General features: G+C 44.3%; 3 protein-coding genes across 3 annotated transcripts in view; 1 reads left to right on the top strand and 2 right to left on the bottom strand.

The window, feature by feature from the left end:
* Positions 1-27002, bottom strand: part of LOC125769450 (ankyrin repeat and LEM domain-containing protein 1-like) — a 361429-nt gene that overhangs the window by 303811 nt on the left and 30616 nt on the right.
* Positions 903-6191, top strand: LOC125769447 (uncharacterized). The gene has a single exon (XM_049438181.1). The coding sequence runs from the start codon at positions 903-905 to the stop codon at positions 6189-6191; it is 5289 nt and encodes a 1762-aa protein (XP_049294138.1).
* On the bottom strand, positions 16128-19259 carry LOC125769448 (uncharacterized). The gene has a single exon (XM_049438182.1). It carries the CDS (start codon positions 19257-19259, stop codon positions 16128-16130), a length of 3132 nt encoding a protein of 1043 aa, XP_049294139.1.

Raw genomic sequence — 27002 nt, forward strand, 5'->3', positions numbered from 1 at the left:
GGTTAAGATTGTAATTAGTATGTAAGTATTGGTAACGCAGCACACGCATCATACGGTCACCCGTAATGTGCGTACAGTCAGTTGAATAAATGCCACTAACGAGTACACAACAGATTGGCGACAAGGATAAAGTCAAAGAGTACAAAAGTCAAATGGCAAAACAAGTGATCGGAACAGTGCAGCCGTATGTGTTTGGAGAGGAAATAGAAAATTACCTGGAAAGAGTGGATCTTTTTCTGGAAGTGAACGACGTTGAAGACGACAAGAAAACGGGGTTCTTACTAACGATTGGTGGCGCCGAATTGTTCGATGTGGCAAGGAAAGTGTGCTCGCCAAAAAACCCTAAGGAGATTGTTATGCTATTTGGGTATTTTTGAAATTGGTAGTTGGGAGCCAAGTATACCTCAGTCGTAAGGACACCTTGGCTTCCTGTAACGTGTGCACAAATACCAATATGAATAAAGCAGAGTGCAAGTATTGAACTTAGTGAAAGGACGTGTTTTTTCTTTGCTCCCGAAATTCATACTTGTGTCCTCTCTTGCAAACATATACAGTCCACTCGAAGAACAGTTTGGTCCTACGGAACCGGATGCGTTGAAAACCAGTGTGTGTTATCTGTGCCTTTTCGCGTAAAATCGGTTTATGGAACATCCACAGTCGGATGTTAGTGGCGTGACACGTGGTGCGTCGCTACCGAGCCAATAGAGTAGCACTATCCGAAAAACAAAGGACCGTAATTCGGAAAGTGTGATTCGTCGGATGTCAGCCCGAAGGCATTCCGATCGAAAAAAGTGCGTATTCAGTATAGAACCGCGTGCAACTTAGCTTGGCGTGGGTTTTGCCTAAAGCAAATGGCGGACCGGCGCAAGTGAAGTAGTGTGAGTGTGCATACGTAGTGTACAATGCAATCACCGTTTACACGGTCAAAGAAACTGAAACGAACACCAGAAAAACAATCGACATCTCATTCTCTAGAACCAACACAGCAACAACAGAAAGTAAAGAAAGATTCCAACAAAATGGATGCTCAGTTGAAGGTTTTAGTGAAGCAACGCGAGGCAGTGCGTCGAAAGCTAAGTCGTGTGAGTGCAGCCTTGTGTGATAGCGATGAACAACCCAACACCAACGTAAAAAACGTGCGCTTCCTTCAGCTCCAAGAAAAGTCTTTAGCAAACGTGTACAACGAATGCAATGAAGTGCAGAATAAAATCTACGAACTACCGCTCTCTGAAGCCGATGACGAAGAGCAGAACGATCAGTACATCGAGTTTGAGAAAGTGTTTAACGAAGTTTCGCTGAAGTTGAGCATGTGCTTAGATTCCGTGCCCAAAATGGAGGCAGCAGCTCCAGTTGTGCCATCGATCCTGCCGCAAGCTCAGCCTTACCTTCCACCGTTGAAAGTGCCCTTACCGACTTTCGATGGATCGTATGAGAAGTGGTACTCATTCAAGGCTATGTTTACTACCGTAATGAATCGATACCAGCAGGAAGAACCAGCCCTGAAATTGTTCCATCTCCGGAACAGTCTGGTCGGAAAGGCGGCAGGTATCATCGACGACGAGCTAGTAAACAACAACGATTATGAAGCAGCTTGGAAGATCCTTACGCAACGTTACGAGGATAAACGGGTTGTCGTAGACAAACACATAGAGAACCTCTTTGGTCTAACCAAAGTCAGTCGCGACAATGCAGCAAACTTGCGTAAGGTGATCGACACCTGTACGAAAAACGTCGAGGCGTTGAAAAATCATAGTTTTCCGGTAGATGGTCTTGGTGAGCAAATGCTGGTAAACCTTATAGCCAACAAGTTGGATAAGAAACTAAGGGTTGCGTGGGAAACTAAACAAAAGAAAAACGTGTTTTCAACTTACGCTACATTGATCGAGTTTTTGGAGGAGCAATGTAGAATTTCAGAGAAGATAGACACCGGCGTGAAACCTTGGACGGAAGCTGCGAAGCCAAGGGCAGTGGCAAAAACGCTAGTTGTCGGTGAATCTCAGCAACAGGAAAAATGTCCAATATGCAGCGCCATGCATGAACTAAGACACTGTGAGCTTTTCAAGCAGAAGAGTGTCAGTGAAAGGCACGAAATAGTGAAACGGTGTGGCGCTTGCTTCAACTGTTTATCGAATGGTCACCGCATCCGAGCATGTCAGTCTGGTTCTTGCCGTCGATGTGGCAAGAAACATCACAGCTTACTCCACGAAGACAACCCTAGCCATGTTCCCGCTAGTGTAGCGCCAACGTTCGTGCCTGCTGAAGCTCCGACCACCTTGTGTGCAAAAGAAGTGGATCCGGAAAGACAAACCGTGCTCTCGACCGCAGTTGTTTTAGTAGACGGTTTGTGTAGTACGCCATACCCGTGCCGAGCAATTCTGGATTCTGCATCACAACTAAACTTTGTCACCGAACGATTTGCTAACCTTCTCTCGATAAAAATGGAAACCACGGACGTCATCGTAAGTAGTTTAAATAGTAATAAAACACGTTTAAACCGTAGGTTGCGCACGACGATCAGGTCTCGTGCCGGAGACATTGTTGCTGAACTGGATTTTCTAGTGACCCCACGAATCACTGGTGAACTTCCATCGAAGTCTTTTGACATATCACAGTGGCCCATCTCGAGCGAACAGGTGCTGGCCGACCCTACCTTCAACAGAAGAGGACCTGTCGATATGCTGATTGGCGCCGATTGTTTTTGGAATTTGATGCAAGATGGCCGATGGGAACTCGGTCCTAATCGACCTGTGCTGCGATACACGAAGCTAGGTTGGATAGCCGGCGGTGTGATTGCGAGTGATACGACGATCGTTGCGCGCACACTTTGCCATACTGCTGACGATGAGCCGCTCATCGATCTACTGAGGAACTTCTACAAGGTAGAATCCTGCGACGAGCCCCGCTCTTCTCCGAAGGCGGACGAAGAGGTGTGTCTGGAACATTTCCAACGCACTCACGAGCGAACTGCGGAGGGTCGGTATGTGGTTCGACATCCCTTCAACGAACGTAAGGGCGAGTTAGGAGACTCGCGTGAAACAGCGCTGCGACGTTTTCTGGCTCTGGAGAGAAAACTCGACAAGCAGCCGGACCTAAAGGAGCAATACTCGCAGTTCATCCGAGAGTACGAGAAACTCGGACACATGCGCGAGATTGTGGAAGCACCGAACGAGGATCCAGGGTCGGTGTTTTATCTACCTCATCACTGCGTGCTGAGGCCTTCAAGCACGACAACTAAACTCCGAGTCGTGTTTGACGGGTCGGCGAAGACGTCAACAGGTGTTTCGATAAACGACGTCTTGATGACTGGACCAACAGTCCAGAACGACCTCACTGCAATTTTGCTTCGTTTCAGAGGTTTTAGATACGTCTTCACACTCGATATTCCGAAGATGTTTCGTCAGGTGATCGTCCATCCGGAAGACACTAGGTACCAGCGAATCTTTTGGAGATACAATCGGAACGATCCACTTACAGTAAGAGAGCTGCTCACGGTTACGTATGGCTTGGGACCCTCTCCATTCCAAGCAACCATGGCGCTCAAACAAGCTGCAAACGATCATCAGGACGAGTTCCCGAGGGCTGCCGAGGTGGTCAACAAAGGAACATATATGGACGATACACTGACGGGCGCCAATACACTTGCGGAAGCATGCCAACTACAACGAGATGTGACAAAATTGCTAGCGAAAGCTTGTTTCAGCGCTCATAAGTGGTGTGCTAATCATTCCGATATCGTTGCAGGAGTAGCAGAAGAGTTACGAGGAAATTCTTTTGAGGTTACCGACAACACCTGCAAGACGACCGTTAAGACGTTAGGCATTACATGGAATCCGTTTGAGGATTGGTTTTCGGTATCCGTTCCTGACTTCGACAACCTAGAAGGAATGACTCGTAGAAGACTTCTGAGTCAGCTGGCCAAGATTTTCGACCCGCTTGGATTCTTTGGGCCAGTAATTACATATGCTAAGCTGATATTACGAGAGGTCGGTGAACTGAAAATCGAATGGGATGACCCAGTCCCAACCGAAGTCAACGAGAAGTGGCAACACTTCCGAACCGAAATGACAGCGCTGAGGGAAGTCCGAGTTCCAAGATGGATTTCCTGGGAGGATGTGCTCAAGTTGGAACTGCAAGGGTTCGCTGACGCATCCGACCAAGCCTATGGTGCATGTTTGTACATACAGGGATCTTTTGCCAACGAGGAGTCCAGGATGCAACTGATTTGCAGTAAGTCCCGAATTCTACCGAAGAAGAGAAATCCGAAGGAGAAGGCCATTACGACCCCTCGAGCTGAACTATTGGCGGCACTGTTACTAGCAAGAATGGTCGTAAAGTTCCTGAATGCTACGGAGCTTCAAATTGAGTCTGTTCATCTATGGAGCGATTCAAAAATCGTCTTGTCTTGGCTTAAGAAACCACCGGAGCTCCTGCAGACGTACGTTTCAAATCGGGTAAGGGAGATTCAACAACTCGACCAATCATTCCACTGGCATTACATTTCCACTTACGAGAATCCAGCCGATTTGATTTCCCGTGGAGTCACGCCTAAGAAATTGATTAGTTCAACGATGTGGTGGCAACCGTGGCCACTGCAACTCATCACCAAGAATGCGGACGAATTGGAAATACCAGACAACGAGCTACCAGAAATGCGATCTGGAGTGACGTTGACCATGACTGTTCCTTTCGAACGTTTCGCGATGTTTGAGAGGTTGAGCAGTTTTACAAAAATGGTTAGGAGTATGGCCTACTTGGTGCGTTTTGCTAGGTTCATCAAGTCACGCAAAACGGAGCTGGTAAAGGGTCGACTCACAGCGATAGAGATGCGTACAGCGACGTACGTAATTGTGCGGATGGTTCAACGCGAAGCTTTCCAGCCAGATATCCTCGCGCTGATGGACGGTGCAAACAAAAACCGTCGACTAAATGGACTGAAGGCGTTTTGGGATCCCGACGATGGCATTTTACGAGTAGGGGGTAGAATCAAGCGAGCTCTCATACCATACGATAGTCGTCACCAGATGCTGCTACCAGCTAAGCATCCTGTCACCGAGGCACTTATTCGTGAACTACACAACGACAACTTGCACATCGGACAAAGAGGTTTGCTTGCAGTTGTACGTCAACGGTACTGGCCACTGAATGTGAAGAGCATCATCCGTAAGGTAATACGAAAATGTATCGTATGCTTCAAGGCAAATCCATTGAAGACGACGCAGATAATGGGTGATTTGCCGTCGTATCGTGTTCAGCCAGCACCTGTCTTTGCGAATACAGGTGTGGATTACGCTGGTCCCTTCTTGATTAAGTCTTTCACAACTCGCAAGCCACAAATTACGAAGGCCTACGTCTGCTTGTTCGTATGCTTGCAAACTCGAGCCGTACACGTGGAATTGGTCTCGGACTTGACGACGGATGCCTTCCTTGCAAGCTTGCGACGATTCACCAGCCGTCGCGGATACCCGAAAACTATACGTTCTGACAATGCAACCAACTTTGCAGGGGCCAAAACGGAGTTGCATGAGCTTTGGCGTATGTTCCAGAACGAATGCGCCACGAAGAAGATCACCGATTATTGCACTGACAAGGGTATTGACTGGTCGTTCATACCACCTCGAAGTCCGCACTTTGGTGGTATATGGGAGGCTGGCGTGAAGCAGGTCAAACACCACTTGAAACGAATTGTTGGTGAAAGAAAACTAACCTACGAGGAGCTCTACACGACGCTGACACAAATAGAAGCGGTATTAAATTCTCGACCTTTAATACCGAGCTCTGATGATCCGTCCGATTACACTGCAATCACCCCAGCACATTTCCTGATAGGGAGGGAATTGCAAACTATTCCTGAACCTGACTATTCTATCCTTAAAGAAAACCGTCTCTCACGATGGCAGTTGGTGCAGTCTATGCTGCAACACTTCTGGAGACGGTGGACTGCAGAGTATCTGCCGGAGCTGCAGAATCGTTCGAAATGGTTGAAGCGGAAGGAGATCAAGGTGGGATCTCTTGTGCTGCTGATAGACCAGAATACACCACCTCTGCAGTGGCCTCTTGGAAGAATAGCGGCTGTACACCCCGGAGATGACGGTGCAACGCGCGTCGTTACTGTTAGAATGTCGAATGGAGCGGAGTTCAAACGTGCGGTAACCGAAGTCTGTTTGTTGCCGTTAGACGAAGATGGAGATTGAAATACTATTTCAACGCCGGGGAGGATGTTATGCTATTTGGGTATTTTTGAAATTGGTAGTTGGGAGCCAAGTATACCTCAGTCGTAAGGACACCTTGGCTTCCTGTAACGTGTGCACAAATACCAATATGAATAAAGCAGAGTGCAAGTATTGAACTTAGTGAAAGGACGTGTTTTTTCTTTGCTCCCGAAATTCATACTTGTGTCCTCTCTTGCAAACATATACAGTCCACTCGAAGAACAGAGATAAAGTACGATGTGCTTACAAAAACATTAACATCGCACCTAAAGCGCAGCACAAATGAAGTGGCGGAACGTTACAAATTCCGCTTGGTGTTTCAAAAGGAGCTATCGATAAACGAATACATTATCGAATTGAAGGCGGCCGCACAGTTGTGCAATTTTGAGTCATTCCTTGAAAAAGCGCTACGTGACCAACTAGTAGCCGGGGTCACCGACCAGGAGCTGAGAAAGAGACTTCTCTCAAAAAGCATGCTCACATACGAAAGTGCGTGCAATGTGGCATTGTCCTGGGAAGCAGCAAAGCGACAGAATGATGAGATGAACCCAAATGAAGCACAAAAAGAGATAGCAACAGTGCGAACCAAGGCGACCAGCACACCAGCTAGATCAGCGTCGGAAGAGCAGGACGAATGTAGGCAAGCGGAAATGGCGGCGTTACGACGTACAAAATGGAATAATTATTCGCCTGCCGCACGTGGTGAGCGAAATCGAGTAAGCAGAAGTACAAGAAGTATATTGTGTTATCGGTGCGGTAGACAGCATGATCCAAATCAGTGTCCAGTTAAAGCGTGGAATTGTTATGCGTGTGGTAAAACGGGACAAGTCGCATCGTGCTGCAGGAGCAATCGAAAAGGCATGAGAGCCTTCGAGGAGGAACAAGAGGAAGAAGGCGTAGAACATATGGGTACAGTAGTGGCATTACAAAACGTAAATGCAATTGGAATGGGAAATTTACCAATTAAAGTATCCTTATTTTGTAGAGATGTACGACCAGAATTTGAGATTGATTGTGGGGCCTGTACCAGTGTGATACCAGAAGAAATTTTTCGTAAAAAATTTCACAAGCACGTTTTAGAAGAAACGTACGTTACGTATGTATCTGCGACCGGACAAATAATACGACCACTAGGAAAGTTTAATGTAAAAGTACGAACTAAAGACGGGAAAATAGGCGTATTGCAAATTACAGTAATTCCGGCACAAAGAAAAGTAAACTGTTTGTTAGGAAGAGACGCCTTGGATTGGATGTTTCCCACCTGGCGAAGAGTATTTCAAATCAATGCGCTAGAATCAAATCAAGAGTACAATATACTAAACGTAATAAGAAAACAATTCCCGAATACTGTGAATAATAGTGAAAATAGTATGATAACCGGTTTTGTAGCCAATTTGATTCTTAAACCAGATGCGACACCAATTTTCCATAAGGCTTACACCGTACCGAATTCCTTAATCGATGAAGTTGAAAATGATTTGAATCAGTTAGTTAAAGACGGAATATTAGTTCCTACCGAAACGTCACAATGGGCAAGTCCAGCTGTTATAGTTAAAAAGAAAAATGGTAAAGTTCGAGTTTGCCTCGATGGCAAGGTTACCGTGAACAGAATGTTATCCACAACACACTACCCTTTACCACATGTAGATGACATACTATCCAAAATTTCCAAGTAGAAATATTTTTGCAAATTAGATTTGACTGCCGCGTATTTGCAAGTACCATTATCACAAGCCTCACAAGAAATATGTACAATCAATACCCACAAGGGATTATATCGTTATACACGCATGCCATTTGGCATCAGTTCGGCACCAGCTATTTTTCAAGGAATAATAGATCAAATTCTGTTGGGGTCACCAGGAATGGCCTACATAGACGACATACTAGTAGGAGGAGCGACGACAAAAGAATGTAAACGCAATCTTTTTCTGGTGCTAGATAGGCTAAACAAGCACAGAGTAAAGTTGAATTTAGAAAAATCGGAATTTTTTAAATCTAGTGTTAGAAATTTTCGGGTAATTTTCTAACTAAAAGACTTTTTTTTGCCAATCACCGCTCTATGGTGCGCCAAAAAATTGGTCTTTATTCGCGTGCGTATTAAAAGAGACCCTCCGTAGGCGCATCCTGCGGATTTTATACCAGTTTTTCTTCCATCCTAGTTTCTTCTTCTCCTGACATCCCTATTTTCTCCTATCTTTTGACAGGTCGTTGGGACCTGATCTTCCTTCCTTTATAAGGTTCCAACATTGTCCCTCCAAGTGTGGCACAGTCGTGTACGTTCCCCTATCGCGGTCACGTTTCATCGATTCGTTACGCTCGATCATATCGTTGCCGCATGCAACGTTTCATCGATTACCCTATCTCGCGACTCGTGTAAACGCGACTGTGCTTCACTTCCTTTCAAGACCTGTCATATCGCCGCTATCGTACTTGTTTTGTTAGTGCCTTTGTTTTTTTTCTTTTTTGACGCCTACACCTAGTGGTAAGTTACTATTAGTTATTATGATTTGTTAGTTCTCCCTCGACGTCTAAACGCGCTATCTTGTGTGCAGGCCTAATATACGTGCCGGTCGCCGTTTCTACTGTATCCTGCCTAACCTGACCGTCCTTTGCAACGACCGCCGTCACCACGCGTCCTTTCGGCCAACAGTTCCTAGGAAGGTTATTATCGGCGACCACCACCACGTCTCCTACTTTAAGCGGTCGCACTGGCTGAAACCACTTTGTCCGGCGGGTGAGTGTGGGTAAGTACTCGGCTACCCATCGTTTCCAGAATAGATCCGCTGCGTGTTGCGCCATCCTCCAAGCAGATTTTATCGCCGCTGGACCTTCACGGTACTCGGCCGGCGGCTTGCTTCCATCTATGCTGCCGAGTAGTAGAAGGTTCGGCGTTACGGGCTGGGCGAGTTCGTCAGCTAAGGGCACGTAAGTGAGTGGACGCGAGTTAAGGATGAGCTCGATCTCTGCAAACGCTGACATAATCACTTCGTCCGTAGGTCGCCTAGGAAACACGAACTGGTTCAGCACCTTCTTCACCGAGCGCACCAAGCGCTCCCAGCAACCGCCGAAGTGAGGTGCCCCAGGTGGGTTGAAGGTCCATTTCATGCGCGGTCCGCAAAATTCCGCCATCAAGGCTTCACGATCAACCTCCTGTAGCGCTTCGTCCAGCTCGCGCGAGGCCCCAACGAAATTAGTGCCTCTGTCGCTGACCATCTCGAGGGGCGTTCCACGTCTTGCGATGAACCGTCGTATCGCCAATATGCAAGAGGCGGTGTTTAGGGAAGCAGCTATCTCCAAATGCACGGCTCTGGAAGTAAGACAGGTAAAGATCACTCCCCACCGCTTCTCTACCCTGCGACCGACTGCTACCAAGAACGGCCCGAAATAGTCGATCCCTGTGAACGAAAAAGCACACCGACCAACTCCGGCGGTAGGTTACCCATCATAGGGGTCTATGATACCTTAAGTTAGAAAGCTAAAATTTTTAGCCCGGATCTGTCAAAACATCGAGCAGAATCGAGCGGGAAATTGTTGACAGGTAATATCATCATGCAAGGATTCCTCAAGGACCTAGCATTTTGACATATAGAATCACATTAGGCTGCAGTTTGGTAGAACCGCGTTTTGACGAAACAGGAATTACAGCGTCGAAATGTAGTTCGAAATAAAGGAATAGCACAAGTAAAAATTTGTATTATTTTTCATAAAAAGCTGAACATAATTAAACTCATGTAATTTCATTGTTGTTTTAAATCCAAATTCAATCAACATTCAGCCGAATCAAATATGGCCTAACCTGTTTTAGACCTGCTAGAAAAAGGCTTTGTTTTGACATTTGTCGAGCAGCTGATCGAAACTAACATTAGAAAGATTTTCTAATCTGAAATACGCAGGCTTATTTTGCTGAGCGGTTTGTATGGAAAACATGCAGCAAATAAGCCGCGAAACGTCAAAGTCCATATAAAAAAACTAGTGGAAGGTATCATAGACCCCATAGGTGGCTCCGGGAATGCGTTGTCCACCTTACACTTCTTATACCTAGACAGAAATAATGAATTCGGGGAAAAACGGTTCTTAACTCTTCGCGCCGCAGAAGGTAAACAGCTACCCAAAAACCCATGGATTCTCAGCGATACGATCAAGCGAGCAATCGGTAAGGTAGAACAGGGACGACAAATCGATGACAGAAACTTCCTCATCGAAACCAGGTCAGAAAAAAATTTCCACGAACTCCAAAAAATCACCTCGCTCATAAACGGCGATACAGTAACCATTACACCACATCCGACCCTAAACTCAGTAAAATTCGTTTTCACTTGCAACACAATAAGTACCATGGACCTCCAAGAAATAAAAGAACACCTAGCAGCCGACAAAATAACCGATATTTACCGATTTGCAAAAAAAACAAACGGTCAAACGATCCCGACCAACTCATACGTTGTAACAATGCAGGCTACACAAATACCAGAGTACATTTTCATTGGAATGGAGAGAATCAAAACCAGAGTTTATTACCCGCGCCCTATGCGCTGTAATAAGTGCTTAAAATTCGGACACACGACAAAAAATTGCAAAAGTGTTGAAATTTGTGCAACGTGTGGAAAATTATCCCACGGGCCATGTGACGCCTCACCTAACTGTACCAACTGTAACGGTAATCATAATAGTTTTGATAAAAAATGCCCTCAATTCACCAAGGAAGCGGAAATTATAAAAATAAAAGTGGACAACAACTACTCTTTCCGAGACGCGAGAATAGCTTTTGAACAGATGACACATAGCCAAACCATAAACAGTTTCGCACAACAAAGAATAGCCGCAGCCCAAAATATAGACCCAAAGGACAAAATTATCGAGAACCTTACCCAAACAGTCAATATGCTAAAGGAACAAATAAACTCGCTCACTAATACAATAGACAAACTGACAAAGAAACAAAACAAAACAGAACAAAATTACATCGTTTCGGACTCAGATATGGACGAAACTTCAACGGTAAACACTGATGACACAACCACCAACAAACCAGTTATATTCAAACACCCACTGTCCTCATCTAGTGAAGATGTAACTGTGAAAAAGATAAAAAAGGGAAATCGAAAATAATCCACATAGTATCCAATTCAAAAGTTTAAGCCGTGTAAAAGAAACCACTTTCAAATGCCATTGTGGATTCTCAACCACAAATTGATAATACAAAACCACAACACATGCAAAAATTGATCTTGAATTGGAATATTCGTAGTTTTTCCAACAACCTCAACGAACTAAAAATACTGATAAATAAACACGAACCTAAAATAATTACACTGCAAGAAGCCTACACAAATCCCACTCTCCTTGCCAGAGCTCCTTTAAACAACTATGACTGGGTTGCTAGTAATTCCGTTACTACTGCGCACAGCATCTGTATAGGGATTCAGAAAAATTTACCTTACAATAGCATAACCATCAAAGCAAATTTTCCGGCACTATGCATACACATAAAAAGTCCCATAGAATTACATGTTCTCTGCATATATCTATCGCCTAATAATAACATGGATGTAGAAACTGAGCTAAATAAAATCCTCACAAACATTCCTCACCCAATCCTTATTGTAGGAGATTATAACGCACAGTGCTCTGAATGGGGATGTTTTCAAACAAACAAACGAGGCACAGAGATTTGTAATACCCTTGAAAATAACCAAATTCATACCCTATATCACAAATTCCCAACTCGTATAGACCCATCTTCTGGACAAGCCAGCTCAATTGATCACTGTTCAATATCCTCCACTATAGCAGCAAATTTCAACATCACATCAGAGAAGGATCTTTTCGGAAGTGATCATTTCCCACTAATAATAAACCATAGCCTCTTTAACCCAATTTCTAACCATCCCTCTTTCCGCCCTCGATGGAAGTATGAAGAGTCGGATTGGTCAGAATATCAACGAATCCTAAATAGCTTCCCATGGAATATGCTAACAGTTAATGAGTCGCGACTCAAAGAACTGATTCTTGAAGCTGCTTATCGAAGTATACCTCGAACCAACGGGACTATTCCAAAAAAATACGTTCCTTGGTGGAATAAAGAAGTAGCTGAAGCTATAAAGGTTAGAAGAAAATACCTAAGACAGCTCAGAAAACCTGCAAAAACTTACTGTACTGACCTCAATCGTTCTGACTTAATTCAAAAATACAAAGAAGCAAACAAACTTGCTAGAACAGCAATAGCGAAAGCTAAACAAGAAAGCTGGGAGAAGTTTGTACAGGAAATCGACCCGTCCATATCCTCTAAGGAAATGTGGCGACGAACAAATATACTAAATGGTAAAAAATCACACTCAAACTTCCCTACCCTGCTTAATCCCCAGAATCCTATCAGTGACCCTCCCTTAATAGCAGAAAATTTCGCCGATCACTTTCAATCGATTTCATCTGATAATAGCTATTCTAAGTCTTTTCTAGCTCACAAAAAAAATGCTGAAAAAAATAAACCATCATTTATTACATCATCAATTAAAAAGTACAATAAACCCTTCAGTATTAATGAACTCCAATATGCTCTAAAAAAATGTAAAGGCAAATCAGCTGGCCCAGATGAAATGGGTTATCCTCTACTTCAACACCTCCCCCACAGTGCACTACAATATCTTCTAAAATTATATAATAATATTTGGAATTCGGGAAATATTCCGGATCATTGGAAAAATAGCTACATTATCCCCATCCTTAAACCACACAAATCCCCCTTTAAAGTAGATAGTTACCGACCAATCTCATTACTGAACTGCATATCAAAAATCCTAGAACGAATGGTAAATAGAAGACTTTGTCTCGAATTAGAAACAAGGAATCTCCTTCACAAAAACCAACATGCATTTCGGTGCGAACATGGTACGGAAACATATTTTGCTCAGCTAGAAAACATCTTAACAATAATGAGGGACAATAATAAATACATAGATCTCGCTGTTATCGACCTCGCCAAAGCTTATGATTTAACATGGCGACATGGCATAATTCAACAACTTGACCGTTGGGGTTTCAAAGGTAATCTCCCTATATTTATAAAGAATTTTTTAGAAAACCGTACATTTGCTGTGAGCATTGGTGATATCCAATCCCAAACTAAATCATTGGCTAACGGAGTCCCGCAAGGTGCTATCCTTTCCCCTACATTATTCCTAATCAGCATCGAATCGTTGTTCTCTTTCCTCCCACGCAACATAACACCATTAGTTTACGCTGACGATATTGTATTAATTTCTTCAACATCATCATCCAGTCAAACCAGGAAAAATCTGCAAATATGCATGCAAAAACTCAGTAAATGGTGCAAAACTACAGGATTCCAAATAGCACCAGAAAAATGTAAAATACTTCGTATTGGCAAACTGGCACATTCCAAAAATTTAAAGCTCATAACCATAGAAAAAATGGCTATCCCAAATGTCACAACAGCTAAAATTTTAGGAATTACCTTGGACTCTAAACTATCATTCACCGCACATTTTAAAAATATTAAATCATCCATCAAATCTTACATAAACGTGCTTAGAATGCTAGGATCTTATAAAGTAAGAGCATCCCGAACTATATTGTTACGTTTAGTAAACTGCTGGATTGTTCCAAAAATTTTATTTGGAATAGAACTCTTGAGTTTAGAACTGGACAGATTAGATAAAACAATCTCCCCTGTTTACCATGCGGCGATAAGATGCGCGACAGGTGCTTTTGTTACAAGCCCTTTAAAATCACTGATTTGCGAAAGCGGCATGCTTCCATTTATACACGTAGTAACACTCCGATTGGTAGGAACAGCGCTAAGAAATTTAGAAAAAGACATGGAGTGTGCTTCTCTTGTAGAAAGGGCCAAGCGATTGTACGAAAGCGTCACCAATTGTACCCTACCGGACATCATCAGCCTTTCTCGCGCGTCTGATCGTCCTTGGTTTAGAAATCCACCCAACATAGATTGGACTATTTTTAAACTAAATAGACTAAACAGCCAACAAACTTACCAAACCACTGTAGAACATATAAACCAAAAATTTTCTAAGCACCATAAAATATACACCGACGGCTCTATCTGTGCAAGCTTCGCAGGATGTGGCATATACTCCCCGAACACAAAATGTGCAATAAAGCTCCCAGACCACACATCTATATTTTCAGCTGAGGCGATTGGAATACAAATAGCAGCAGAAGAAAGCTATAACCCGGAAATACCTAATGCTATATTCACAGATAGTGCCAGCGTACTAACCGCAATAGAACAAGGACATTTAAAAGACCCACACATACAGACAATAGACACAATACCCCATATCAACAACATAACTTTTTGCTGGATTCCGAGCCATATTGGAATCACTGGCAACACAATAGCGGATTCACTTGCTAACGAAGGACGGCTTTCAAGTGATCTGATTACCTACCCCATATCTCGAAGAGACGCTGTAAAACTGGCCAAACGCGAAATTTTTGCATCATGGCAGAGTGCCTGGTTGGGGGATCATTCAGGGCTGCTAAGATTTATTAAAATCTCTACGCACCCCTGGGATGACCTCGAAAATAGCAAAGACCAACAGGTCCTATCGAGATTACGCATTGGTCACACCTCTATTACACATCGTCACCTTATTTCCAAATCACCCCCTCCACTTTGTCAATATTGCGGTACGCATATCACGGTTCGACATATCCTAACTGAATGCTACGGATACGATACACAAAGAGATCACTATCACTTGGACAATAATTTGGACAAGATCTTATCACCTAATCCTACAGAGCAGAATAAACTATTAAAATTCCTAAAAAAGACTGAACTGTATAAACAGATCTAATACAAATCAACTCTAAAAAGTATATATTTTTAATTTCAGAGAGGAATAATGATAATCCTGGGACGAATTCGACTAGTTCACTAGTCTGTCGCCACTTACAAGAGAAATGGTCTGGGTTACCATAACAACCCTACTTACTAAGGAATAGATTTTACTACTACAAGTAGTATGCTATTTCCAAAGTAAAAAGGTGCGAGATACCTAAAAATCTCAAATTCTCCCAACCTTTCATCCCCTCCTTCTTCCTCTTTTCTCTATCCATCTTCCCATCAGAGGCGAAAGTGACCCCCGTGGTCCAAAACCTCTTTAAACCTTTAACAACAACAACAACCTTACACTTCTGGCATCTACTCCTTACGCGCCGGTATTCTCCCAGAAGCTTCGGGATGTGGTATCGCGCTCGCAATGCACTCAACACGGTGGCGTGATTACCATGTTTGTATCTCTCGTGGTACTCCTGCATGATGAGATCCGTTCCATACTCGTTTCTGGGGAGGATTATCGGATTGCGTGACGGTTCACTAATGCCTACGCATTCTGTTAACCGTCCCCCCACTCTTAGTATCCCGTGATTGTCCAGGATAGGCGACAATTTGTAAAGTCCGCTACTTTTATCGACTCCCTTTTTCCACGGATGTGGTTGCCGATTTTGTTCACGAAGGTTGCCGATTTCTCGGCTATACTTCCCTTGCTGAACGTTTTTGATGAGAATACGTTCAGCCTCCGATAGCTCGTTCTGTGTCAGCTGTCCTGTCTCCTTTTGGTCCCTTCTGAGTAACCGACGAATATTACCCACAAATCGAATTACGAACGCCATAGACCGTAGCGCTCGGCTCCATTTAGAGAACCGCTCGAAACGAATGAGGGGTTCCGCGATGCGATGATGGTGTACATTCTTTCGGAGTTCTGCCGGCGTATCTTTTTCGATGGCACTAGAAGCGGGCCAAGCGTTCTCCGTTTCCCAAAGAAACGGTGGTGCGCGAAACCAGCGCCCATGTGCGGTGAGGTCCGGCGCGCTTGTCCATTTCGTCCCGTCATCTGCCACGTTCAGTTTCGTCGGTACCCAGCGCCATTACTCCGGGTTGGTACTCTCGAGCAATTCCCCTACCCTGAACGCTACGAATTGGGTGTAACGCCTGTGGTCGGAATGCAGCCAGCTCAACACGTTCATCGAGTCAGTCCAATACGTAGTTCGCTTGACTACTACTCTATGGCCTTCCACGATCGTTTTCGCCAAACGCGCCCCGATTGTTGCAGCTTGTAGCTCTAGCCTGGGAATAGATAAACATTTAAGCGGCGCCACGCGCGTTTTCGATCCTACCAAGGCACACTCGATTTGGCCGTTTTCCTCGAATCGGAAGTACGCGACTGCCGCCGTCCCATTCTCGCTCGCGTCACAGAAAATGTGTAGCTCCACGTTGGCCTCTGGCGAAGTCAGCTGTCGATAGCACCGTGGAATGACCACCGTTTTTACTTCCGGGAGTAGTCTCCGCCACGCCGCCCATTTCGTTTCGGATACATCGTCCAGCTTTTGGTCCCATCCGAGTCCGCCGCGCCAGACTTCTTGCAGCAGCACCTTCAAATACATCAAGAAGTGCCCAAGCAGTCCCAACGGGTCATAAATGCTCATCAGCGTACGCAGGATCTCGCGCTTGGTAGCCGCCTTCCGACCGGATAGCAGATCCTCGTCGTGCTTCGGGGATAAACGGAAGGTTAAAGTGTCGGACGCCGTGTCCCACCACATTCCTAGCACTTTCTCGGTCGACAGGTCGTAACTGGTGTTGATGTTCTCCTTTCCTCTGAATTCCTTCTGCAGATGTTGGACGACCGATGGAGAGTTTGAAATCCAGTTCCTGATCTCAAACCCGCCACACGAGTGAATATAGCGAACCGCGTCCGCCAACGCCTTTGCCTCCTCGTCGGTTTCTACACTGACGAGCATATCGTCGACGTAATGTTCGTGTACGATACATTCGACCGCCCGCGGATATTCTGCCGCAAACCTTCTCGCGTTCAGATTTTTTACGTACTGCGCGCTGCTAGGTGAACACGCGGCCCCAAATGTCATCACTGTCACCACGTAAACTGCAGGCCCGTTGTCGGGGTTATCGCCGTCCCACAGTATCATCTGGCACCGCTGGTCTGCTTCCTTGATGCCGACTTGATGGAACATTTCCCTAATATCTCCTGCTACGGCGACACGATTCTCCCGAAACTTTAAGAGGACCGAAAGCAGTCCCGCCAGCAAGTCGGGTCCGGAAAGAAGATTGGAGTTTAAACTCACTCCTCTCACCTTAGCCGCCGCATCGAAAACCATCCTAATCTTTCCGGGCTTATTTGGGTTGGTCACCGGGAAGATAGGAAGGAACCAATCGTTCTTCCGTCGTGGGATTGCAGCAGTGTCGGACAGCTTCTTGATATAGCCCTTCGATAAGTATTCCCTCATTTTTGCATTCACGGCTTCGGCTAAAACGCGATCTTTTCTCATCTTTTGTTTTAGGCATACGTACCGCTTCATTGCAGCGGCCTTATTGCAGGGCAGATCGAGGGCGTCGTATCGCCATAGTAGCCCGGTCTCGTAGTGATCATCCTTGAACTTTGTTTCTCGTTCCAATATGGCTAGTGCTCGTTCATTGTCTTTCGACTCCAACACTTTGCTCGATTTGTCGATACCGATGGATTCGAGAGTGAAATACTCCTTCACGATGGCGGTTAGACGATCATCGGATGAGCCACCGCACGTGCAGACGTGGAAGCTTTGCATATGTCTTGCTGGTACCGGACAAGGAGCGTAAACGACCCAACCTAGACGGGTTTTCGACGCGACCGGTTCGTCGCATTTACCCTCCGCGGTCTTCAGCGATTGGCTCAGATGACAATTGTCCACACCAATCAGTACACGAGGCACAGCATGCTCGTACGAATACAGCGGTAGTCCCTTTAAGTTGGGAAAACTTGCAGAAAGACGGATGACGTCGACCGACTGCGCCGGAAGTGCAAGTTCCTTCACAGTATGTACTTCGGCCAGTTCATGCACGGTGGGAAACGCGCCGCGACCGGATATCTGCACTGGCAACCTAACGGAATCGCCTTCCTCTCTGGACACGTCTCCTGTCCATTGCAGACACAACGGGTGAGGCGTCCCAGATACACCCAACTCAGCCAGTAGTCCGTGGTCCATAAAGGTGGAAGTGGACCCGTCATCGAAGAAGGCGTACGTATCAACACGCCCACCAGGTCCGTGTAGGGTTACAGGGACGTACTTCAGCAAGGCACCTTCTGTCGTTCCTGTATGTGCGAGAAGACTAACTACGCCAGTGTTCGAGGCGTTACCTGACTCGGTGCGTCTATTGTACGAGGTAGGGCTGTTCGGGTTTCGCTCCTCCATATGAAGCAGCCGGTGGTGTTGAACCCCACACCCGTCGACACCGCACGACGTCGTCACACGGCACCTACCACCATGGTGAGAAAGACATTTCCGGCATATCTTTCTTTCGTTCACAAAAGCTCTCCTTGCGGCCACTGAGGTTTTCCGGAACTTATCGCAGCGGTCCAGCGACTTGCAACTCTTGTCGCACAAAACACATGCTGGCACCGCGGCTGGAATGTCTTCTTCTGGATCTGTAACACTGCAACTTACCCCCTGAACTGTGGTCGCGTTAAGGTAAGCCGGGTGAGCGCGACCCGTACCGGTAGGTTGCCCTGGTTGCGGACGAGCAGGTTGGGGTCTATGAGGCTGGAACCGCAGAGACTGGGTTTTGTTCGACTGTAGCGTAGTTTCCGGTTTTCTACGATCCACTTCACCGGCTCCGGTTGCGGGCGCCATGTCAATGACAGCACACAGGTCATCCGCCAACTCTCCAATCCACCGACCAAACTCAAACAAACTCACTTCCGGGAGCATTTTCCTCGTTCTTGCCCACTCGATACAAGTAACTGGAGGCAGCTTCCGCACCAGCTCCTTCAGCAACGCTACATCGTACATGTACGCATGAAGACCGGACGCCTTCACCGCAGCAACCAACCTCTTCACCGCCAATCCAAATTCCACTAGCGTGGTCATTTTCTCAATCTTAGGAGGTGGCATGCTCCTGATCTTGTTTATGGTCGCTTCTACGATCAAATCGGGTCGTCCAAAGCGAGCTTGAAGCGTTGACATCGCTTCGTCCAGCCCGCCCGGGAAAGCCAAAAGGTGTCCGACCATTTCTAGAGCCACTCCCTTTAAAGCGTGCTGCAATCGCATGACGTTTTCGTCCTCCGTGTAGCCGCAAGTGGCGGTGGTCCGATGAAATGCGGCTATAAAAATCGGCCACGATTCGACATCTCCGGAGAAGGTCGGCAAATCCCGCTTGATCGGCTAGCGAGCCGCTATCTGGCTTTGGTTAAGTGTTGTGCTGTGTAGTGTAGTGTGATGATTAGGTGTAGTGTAGTTCAAGTGTGTGTTGTATCCCGGATGTGTAGCATTATCGATGCGTGGTGCGTCACCCAAACGTGTCGCACGACCTAAGTAGGTCGGATGTGCTGCGCGACATGCGTACTCGGGATATGTCGCATGATGCGTGTATCCCGGCTGAGCAGCGTATCCAGAATGCGTTGCATAAGCCGAACGTGTCGCATACACCGGACGCGCCGCATCAGCTGAGCGTGTCGCGCGCTCCAGATATGTCGCGCGCTGATGGTTAGTGGTGTGCGTGTCGTGGAGGTCACCACTGATGACCCTAGGGTTTTGACCTCTCTCTGTGCCATCTTCCCTGGCGACGTGCCGCATGGAATCCTCCATGTTGCGCACCCACTCGTCGAACTCCGGCTCGCGCGTTCCACGTGTGCCGCGTTCTATGGCCAACATGCGGTCTTGCCGGTCAGCCTCTTCTATCGCCCTAATTTCGCGTTCGAGCTCGCGTTTTCTCTGGCGTCGTTCGTCGTACGCCATCCGCGCCGTCTCCGACTCAGCCCACGCATCACCTTGCCTCGCCTCGTTACGATACGACTCACCCGTCTTACTCCGCACCGGTTCGCGAGGTATCGCGTCTCCTGCATCAGGGATGATCCTCTCGGTGTTTTCTTCCGACGGTTGAGAATAACGGCGATGAGTGTGTCCCGCCTTACTTTGCACCCGCGTTTGTGGTATTGTGTCTATCGCCACAGTGTGATACCACGGAGTGCTTACTTCCGACGGGAGGTCATGTTCGCGTACTGTTCTCGGGGTGGACGGTGCTCCGCTGGGGCCGCTAGGCATATCCTCGCGTGCCGAGACTCGACTCGTCCCTCCAGTGGCGGTTTCCGACCCTTCCATCGCGTGCGTGTGCTGATCCATGCTGGTCACTTTCACTCGTCACACGATACCGCGCGCGTAATTTACTAACTTCGATTCGCGAAACGGTTACCCGACGGTCGTGGAAAATCAGACGCGCGCACGAAACTGAACGATAATGAGACGACACAACTTGATTCGAATCGAACCGATTGCGCTATTCGATCCAATTTTTTGGAATGTTAGAAATTTTCGGGTAATTTTCTAACTAAAAGACTTTTTTTGCCAATCACCGCTCTATAGTGCGCCAAAAAATTGGTCTTTATTCGCGTGCGTATTAAAAGAGACCCTCCGTAGGCGCATCCTGCGGATTTTATACCAGTTTTTCTTCCATCCTAGTTTCTTCTTCTCCTGACATCCCTATTTTCTCCTATCTTTTGACAGGTCGTTGGGACCTGATCTTCCTTCCTTTACAAGGTTCCAACATCTAGTATTGATTACCTCGGATACAATATCTCGGCAAGCGGCATAAAACCAAATCTAGATAAGGTTAAGGCGATAGCGGAAGTGGCAAGCCCGTGAAACGTAAATGAACTACAAGCATTTTTGGGATTATTAAATTTCTACCGTAGATTCCTACCCAACTTGTCAGCTCAACTTTATCCGTTACATGCGTTACTTAAAAAGAATACAAAATTTAATTGGGATAATAAATGTGAGGAAGTTTTTCAAGAAACAAAACAAATGTTAATAAATCATAAAGTCTTAGAACCTTATGACCCCAGTAAACCAATAGTGTTAGCTGTGGACGCTAGTCCATATGGAGTGGGAGCGGTGTTGTCTCACGTCATAAACAAAATAGAAAAGCCTATCGCATTTGCCTCAGCTACACTTACAGAAGCGCAAAAAAATTATGCTCACGTACATAAGGAAGCGTTAGCCGTAATGTTCGGGGTAAACAAATTTCATAAATATATATTTGGGTTCAAGTTTAAGTTAGTAACCGATAATAGCGGAGTTAAAGAAATTTTCAACCCAACCAGAGGAACTTCTTCGATCGCAATGGCTCGTTTACAAAGATGGGCCTTGAACCTTTCAAATTACGATTATGTTATTGAACAAAGACCAGGTACAATGATGAGCAACGCAGATGCTATGTCAAGGCTTCCGCTAGTGGAAGCACCAAGTGTTGAAAATATTCAGTTAGGAATAAAGGCGGTTGAAGAAAGTGGGCTATTAAATGATGTTAGAATACGTTACAATCAGCAGGAAGACCCTTTGATTAAAACATTATATGAAAGAGTAAAAGGCGGCTGGACGCATGAACCGGACTATAGTTTAAAACCATTCTTTAAACTCAAAACGCATTTTGGATTAGAAGACGGAATTTTATGTTTTAACGATAGGATAGTAGTACCGGAAAGCCTAAAAAGTCTGACGCTAACAAACTTACACCAATATCATGAGGGTATAGTAAAAATGAAAATGAACGCACGGCAGCACGTGTGGTGGAAAACCATGGACAAGGATTTAACAGAATTTGTAAAATCGTGCAAAGTACGCCAGTTACGTCAAATAGTGCCAAAAGAAGTGGTAGCAACTAAATGGCCAAGCGTAGAAGGGCCTTTCCAGAGGGTACATTTGGATCTTTTTTATATAGAAAGCCGTACCTTACTCATAATAGTAGATGCTTTTTCAAAATATATAGACGTTAGACTATTAAATCTTTCGCGGGCGTCCGATATCATAGAAAACCTAGAAAACTTTTTTGCATGTTTTGGATTGCCTCAGGAAATCGTGACCGATAATGGTCCACCCTTTAATTCGGTTGCTATTGAAAATTTTCTAAACGTGAGAGGTATAAAGGTATCGAAATCACCCCCATACCACCCACAATCAAACGGGTTAGCGGAAAGAGCTGTTAGAACAGTAAAGGAAGTCATCAAAAAATGTATGATTGATGAGGAAGTAAAACATCTATCCCTAACTAGGAAAATCAATAGATTTTTAACAAATTATAGGAACACACCGTGTACTGTAACAAAAGTCACGCCAGCCTCACAAATATTTAGTTATGTACCCACCACTATAATGAATTCAATGAAACCTAAAACGGGAGCGACACCTCTTAAAAAATCACCAATGAAAAAGCAATTTAGTAAACCTAACGTATTTAATACGTCGTATATGACAAAGACGGTAGAATTTAAAGAAGGAGAAAAAGCCCTATATAGAAATCATTTTAAGGCATTATTTAGATGGATTCCGGTTACTATTTACAAAAAACTTAGTATTTTACGATATTTGGTAAACATTAATGGAAATATTAGAATGGTACATGTTGCAAACGCAACTCTCTACGCCCGTGATTTACCGTTTAAATAACGACGCTACAATCAATACGTTATAATTCGTATAACACTTTTATTTGACTCTGTGGCGGGTTTTTTAAAAACGCGGTACTTGGACGGTTTATAATGCGCAGAGGCCGTTTGCCCTACGCACGCTCCTTATATCCCTTTTTTCCCGCGATGGCCGTTGCGCTCTCGCTTCGCTCCGATCATTGCCCTTTCGATCATGTTCGAAATTCCTATTTTGTCACTTTGACAGCCAAGGTGCCTACATCCTACCCTATCCTGTCATGGCTTGTTTATGTTTCCCTACCATTGTCCTGCTATAACCGCTACCATGCGGTTCATCGGCACGGTTACATCGTAACAGTACACATCAACCAATTGAAAAAGAATTCTAATTACGAACCAATAATCTTGGCCCAACCGCAAACAACAAAATATGAAGAAGAAAAGGAAATATCAGATAAAGTAAAACTAGAACCAAAACCGAGTAGAAAACGAGCCAGAAGCGAATCTTCCTCACCGCCCATTCGAAGATCTGAGCGACTAAAGGGACAACCTAGGAAAAAATATCCCAAATAAGAACAATAGTTTAGCAGGGAGAATGTAGAGTTAAGAAATTAGTTCATAAGTATAAACTAGGTTAAGATTGTAATTAGTATGTAAGTATTGATAACGCAGCACACGCATCATACGGTCACCCGTAATGTGCGTACAGTCAGTTGAATAAATGCCACTAACGAGTACACAACACAAATTAAACATCTCTTGAAATGTGGTTATAGAGAATTGGAACAGGTTATTAACAGATTAACAGAAGTCAACAACATGAAACGAAATCAACACAAAAATATGGATAGCAAATATCCTATGGTGCTAACGAAAGGAGAAGACACAGAAGTCCATATTAACGAAAAAAGGAACTAGACATCAGTGGTTTCTGTTGAAAAACAAAACTATCATGAAGTACTCGAAAGCATCGCAGTCATCAACTGCTATAATAATACATGGGGCATGGTTTGAGAAGCAGTATGAAGTTTTCAGAAAACCATGCTCATCAACATTACTACATATTTATAAAGTTCAACATCAAGAACATAGTAGCTAGCAATAAATTTTAAAATAATACAGCTATCAAACAATAATTTTTGTATTCATCTAAAAATGAACATAAATTTTTATGTGGTTGTATTTGGATTGTACATGTTACATGATAGTATTACTGTAAGATGTACAATCCTTGCATATGGACTATGTTTTTAGCTTATTTAAATTTTTTGGTCAAAAATTCTTCTATCTCTGTATTTATACAAGCTGCATGTAATGCTACAACAGTAGTTTTAAAAAGCTTCATCATGCCATAGATATTTTGGCTACACCAAGCCGCTTCATTCCTGCATTGCGACAGAAATGTACGATCGAAAACAAGATCTAAAGTTTCATGGAGTCGATTTTCTACATCATACTTGGTCAGTCCAATTTTCAACCACTTTACAACATTTTCAAAATATTCTTTATCTTCACCAAATCGTTTCTCAGCTTCCGTCATTTCTTCAACAGTTTTTATTTTGTTGAATTGAAATTTTTGCACAGCTATTGCTTCAGTGTCTTTTTGATCCTTCAGGTAAGCAATAACTTTGTTCATCGTGTTAAGATTTTTTTTTTCATTTGCTTGTGATTTGGATCTTTATACACAAACGGAAAGCCGAAACTGTCAAACAGGTTTCCTTTAGCTTTTCGTCACGGAAAGGCGCCAGTTGTAAAACGTGTGAATATTGTTCAGTTGCAGTTCGAACCAAAATGTAAGTATTTTACTTCGGAAACTATCGGAAAAAACAAATGAATAAAAATTTCAAAGTATGATTGACGCCATGCATGTACAAGTTATGTAATTCGTGGTCGATTACTAACAAAAGAAATAATGTTTTATTTTATTTTTCTTTTTAATTTATATGAGAGACACCTTTGCTTGCGACTGTAGCCTAAAGACTAAAGCTTGTTCCCTATCTGGCCCTAATTTATAATAACTTTCCTACGCACTCAGCATTTTACCTTTCAGCCAATCGCGGTCCCTCGATGTCGTCATCCGTAGATCGCGCCATCGACTTTCCGGTGGTTCCTTCGTTCGTTCCTGAGGGCTGTCTTCCGGTTTTGGGGTTGTGCTATCACTTGCTACGATGGCGACCTCACGCTGTACCGTTGAACGTTGCTACCGTGGTGGCGACCTCACAATCGTTGTTACCATGGTGGCGACCCTTCGTTGTAGATCAGGCTGGTAACACGAGTATCCTGTGTTTGCCTGACTTCCGTGGTGGAGCGAATGAGTGGACCGTTGGAATGTGTGACCAACGTCGGTGTTGCATCGTCATGTCTAACATGTTTGGCTGGTATGTGCGTAACATAAAATTTATATATGTTTGCTGGTGGCTGGCGAGATTCCAGTATATCGTACTGTTGTTTCTGCTCAAGAAAGTACTGTTGTTGTTACTACCTCTGTTGTTGAATGGTAACCGCAGAATGACCCGGCGCACAGGAAGGGACATCAGGTTTACGTTCAATAGCACCGAACGTCAGTAACTTCTTCGACATTCAAAAGCATATAATTACATATGTATAATTGTATGTTGTCACTCATAACACTTAATATTTTTAGGACTACCAAGGAGCCACGCACATCCAAGGTGCAATACCAGCACTTGGTAGAAAAGCTGGAAGATGTCCCCGACATAGCGCGGGGAATGTATAAGGGAGACCAGACCGCATTCTGGGAGGAAGTGGCCCAACATCTCAACGCCCTTGGATCGTCAATTAGAACGGGTGCAACGTGGAAGAGGGCAAGTTTACTAGTGCAACATAATTTTCTTCATTTTTTTTTAATATTCCCTTTCTGTTTTACAGGTGTGGTTCGCCTACAAATGCGCCGTAAAAAAAAGCTGCGCCAGAATCGGGCATCGTTGTTGGCGACTGGTGGCGGTCTTTTCCGTCAAAAGCCCTTGAACGACATCGAGGAAAGGGTAGCCAGCCTCACCAACCTGAAGGCTACAATAGCGGGCAACTGGGGTCATTCTTACGGCATGCCAACGGTAACAGCTACCAGCAACAACGATAGCAACAACGACAGCAACAACAACGACTGCGACGAAAGCAACAACCAACAGCCGGACAAAGATCTGTCTGAAGAGCGGGCCGCAGCACCTCCACCGGCGCGAAAAAGACACGTTAAGCGTAAAAACACGGAGGAGGTGTTGCGGCAAAATCAACAAATGATAGACCTCATGCGGCAGAGCATTGAGGCCCAAAAGCAACAGACAGAGGCCCTGAGGAATGCCACAAGCGCCATAGAAAAAGCAACAGAATTATTGAAAAATATTTCTAAGTAGTATTAGTTTTTTCGTTTGTTAGTTAGTTTAGTTTAGTTAGTATAGTTTATTTAAATCAAATGATGTTTTAGTTAGTATAGTTTAGTGTTTCCATGAATTTATTAGTTTAGTTTTAGTTAGTATTGTTTAGTTGCTCTAGTTTTAGTTAGTCTAATTAGTATAATTACAGGAATTTTGTGATGAACTAGTATGTGATATATTTAACAAAGAAAACCATGAATTTAACTGTTAGCCATCTACCTTTTTTAATCAGAACTTGGCTCTTCCATTCCATACGCAATACACATGTTGTGTAAGATCAGAGCCGTAGCGTGGTCACTTGGCGCCCTTGGCAGAAAGTCAATTCAGGGTCCTCCTCCCCTTACAACTTTTAGACAAAAATCCAAAATAATTCTGCTTGTGCCCATGTGAATGCTTTTTTTGTATTATAATGGTTTCTATTGCTAAAAGCCGTAATAATAATTTATAAATAAATAATGATTGCCGTAGTTTTGTTTTTATTTATCATAAGAGTTTATTAAATTTTAAGTTTAATATTTCGCGCTGCTACATTTGCAAACTCAGTAACAATTTCACCTACATCAATGTTCGACAGTATTTTGTTTTCAATTGAAATTAGAGCAAGGATGGCGTTCCTGTCCCATTGCTGATCGCAAGTAATTTTTAATAATTTTTAAGTTATTGAAGCTCCTTTCGCAAGACGCTACTGAAACTGGAAGTGTTAAAAAAATACGCAAGCTTGTCGTAATATTTGCATATAGTCATTCTAATGAATACTTCTGAATACATTTCAGGAGATCGCTGCTAGGTGTTGCATTTTCGATATTATTCATCAGATATGGCATTGCAATCTAAATACTTCCAGTTCAGAGATGAGTTCTGCCGCTTCAACATCCCTAGAATACTTCATAGCGAACTCAGTAGCATGTTTCTTCAGTTCGCTCCATTTCATCGGATGAGTT

The sequence above is a fragment of the Anopheles funestus genome, chromosome 3RL (genome assembly GCF_943734845.2).
Source record: "Anopheles funestus chromosome 3RL, idAnoFuneDA-416_04, whole genome shotgun sequence".
Taxonomy (NCBI): Eukaryota; Metazoa; Arthropoda; class Insecta; order Diptera; family Culicidae; genus Anopheles; species Anopheles funestus.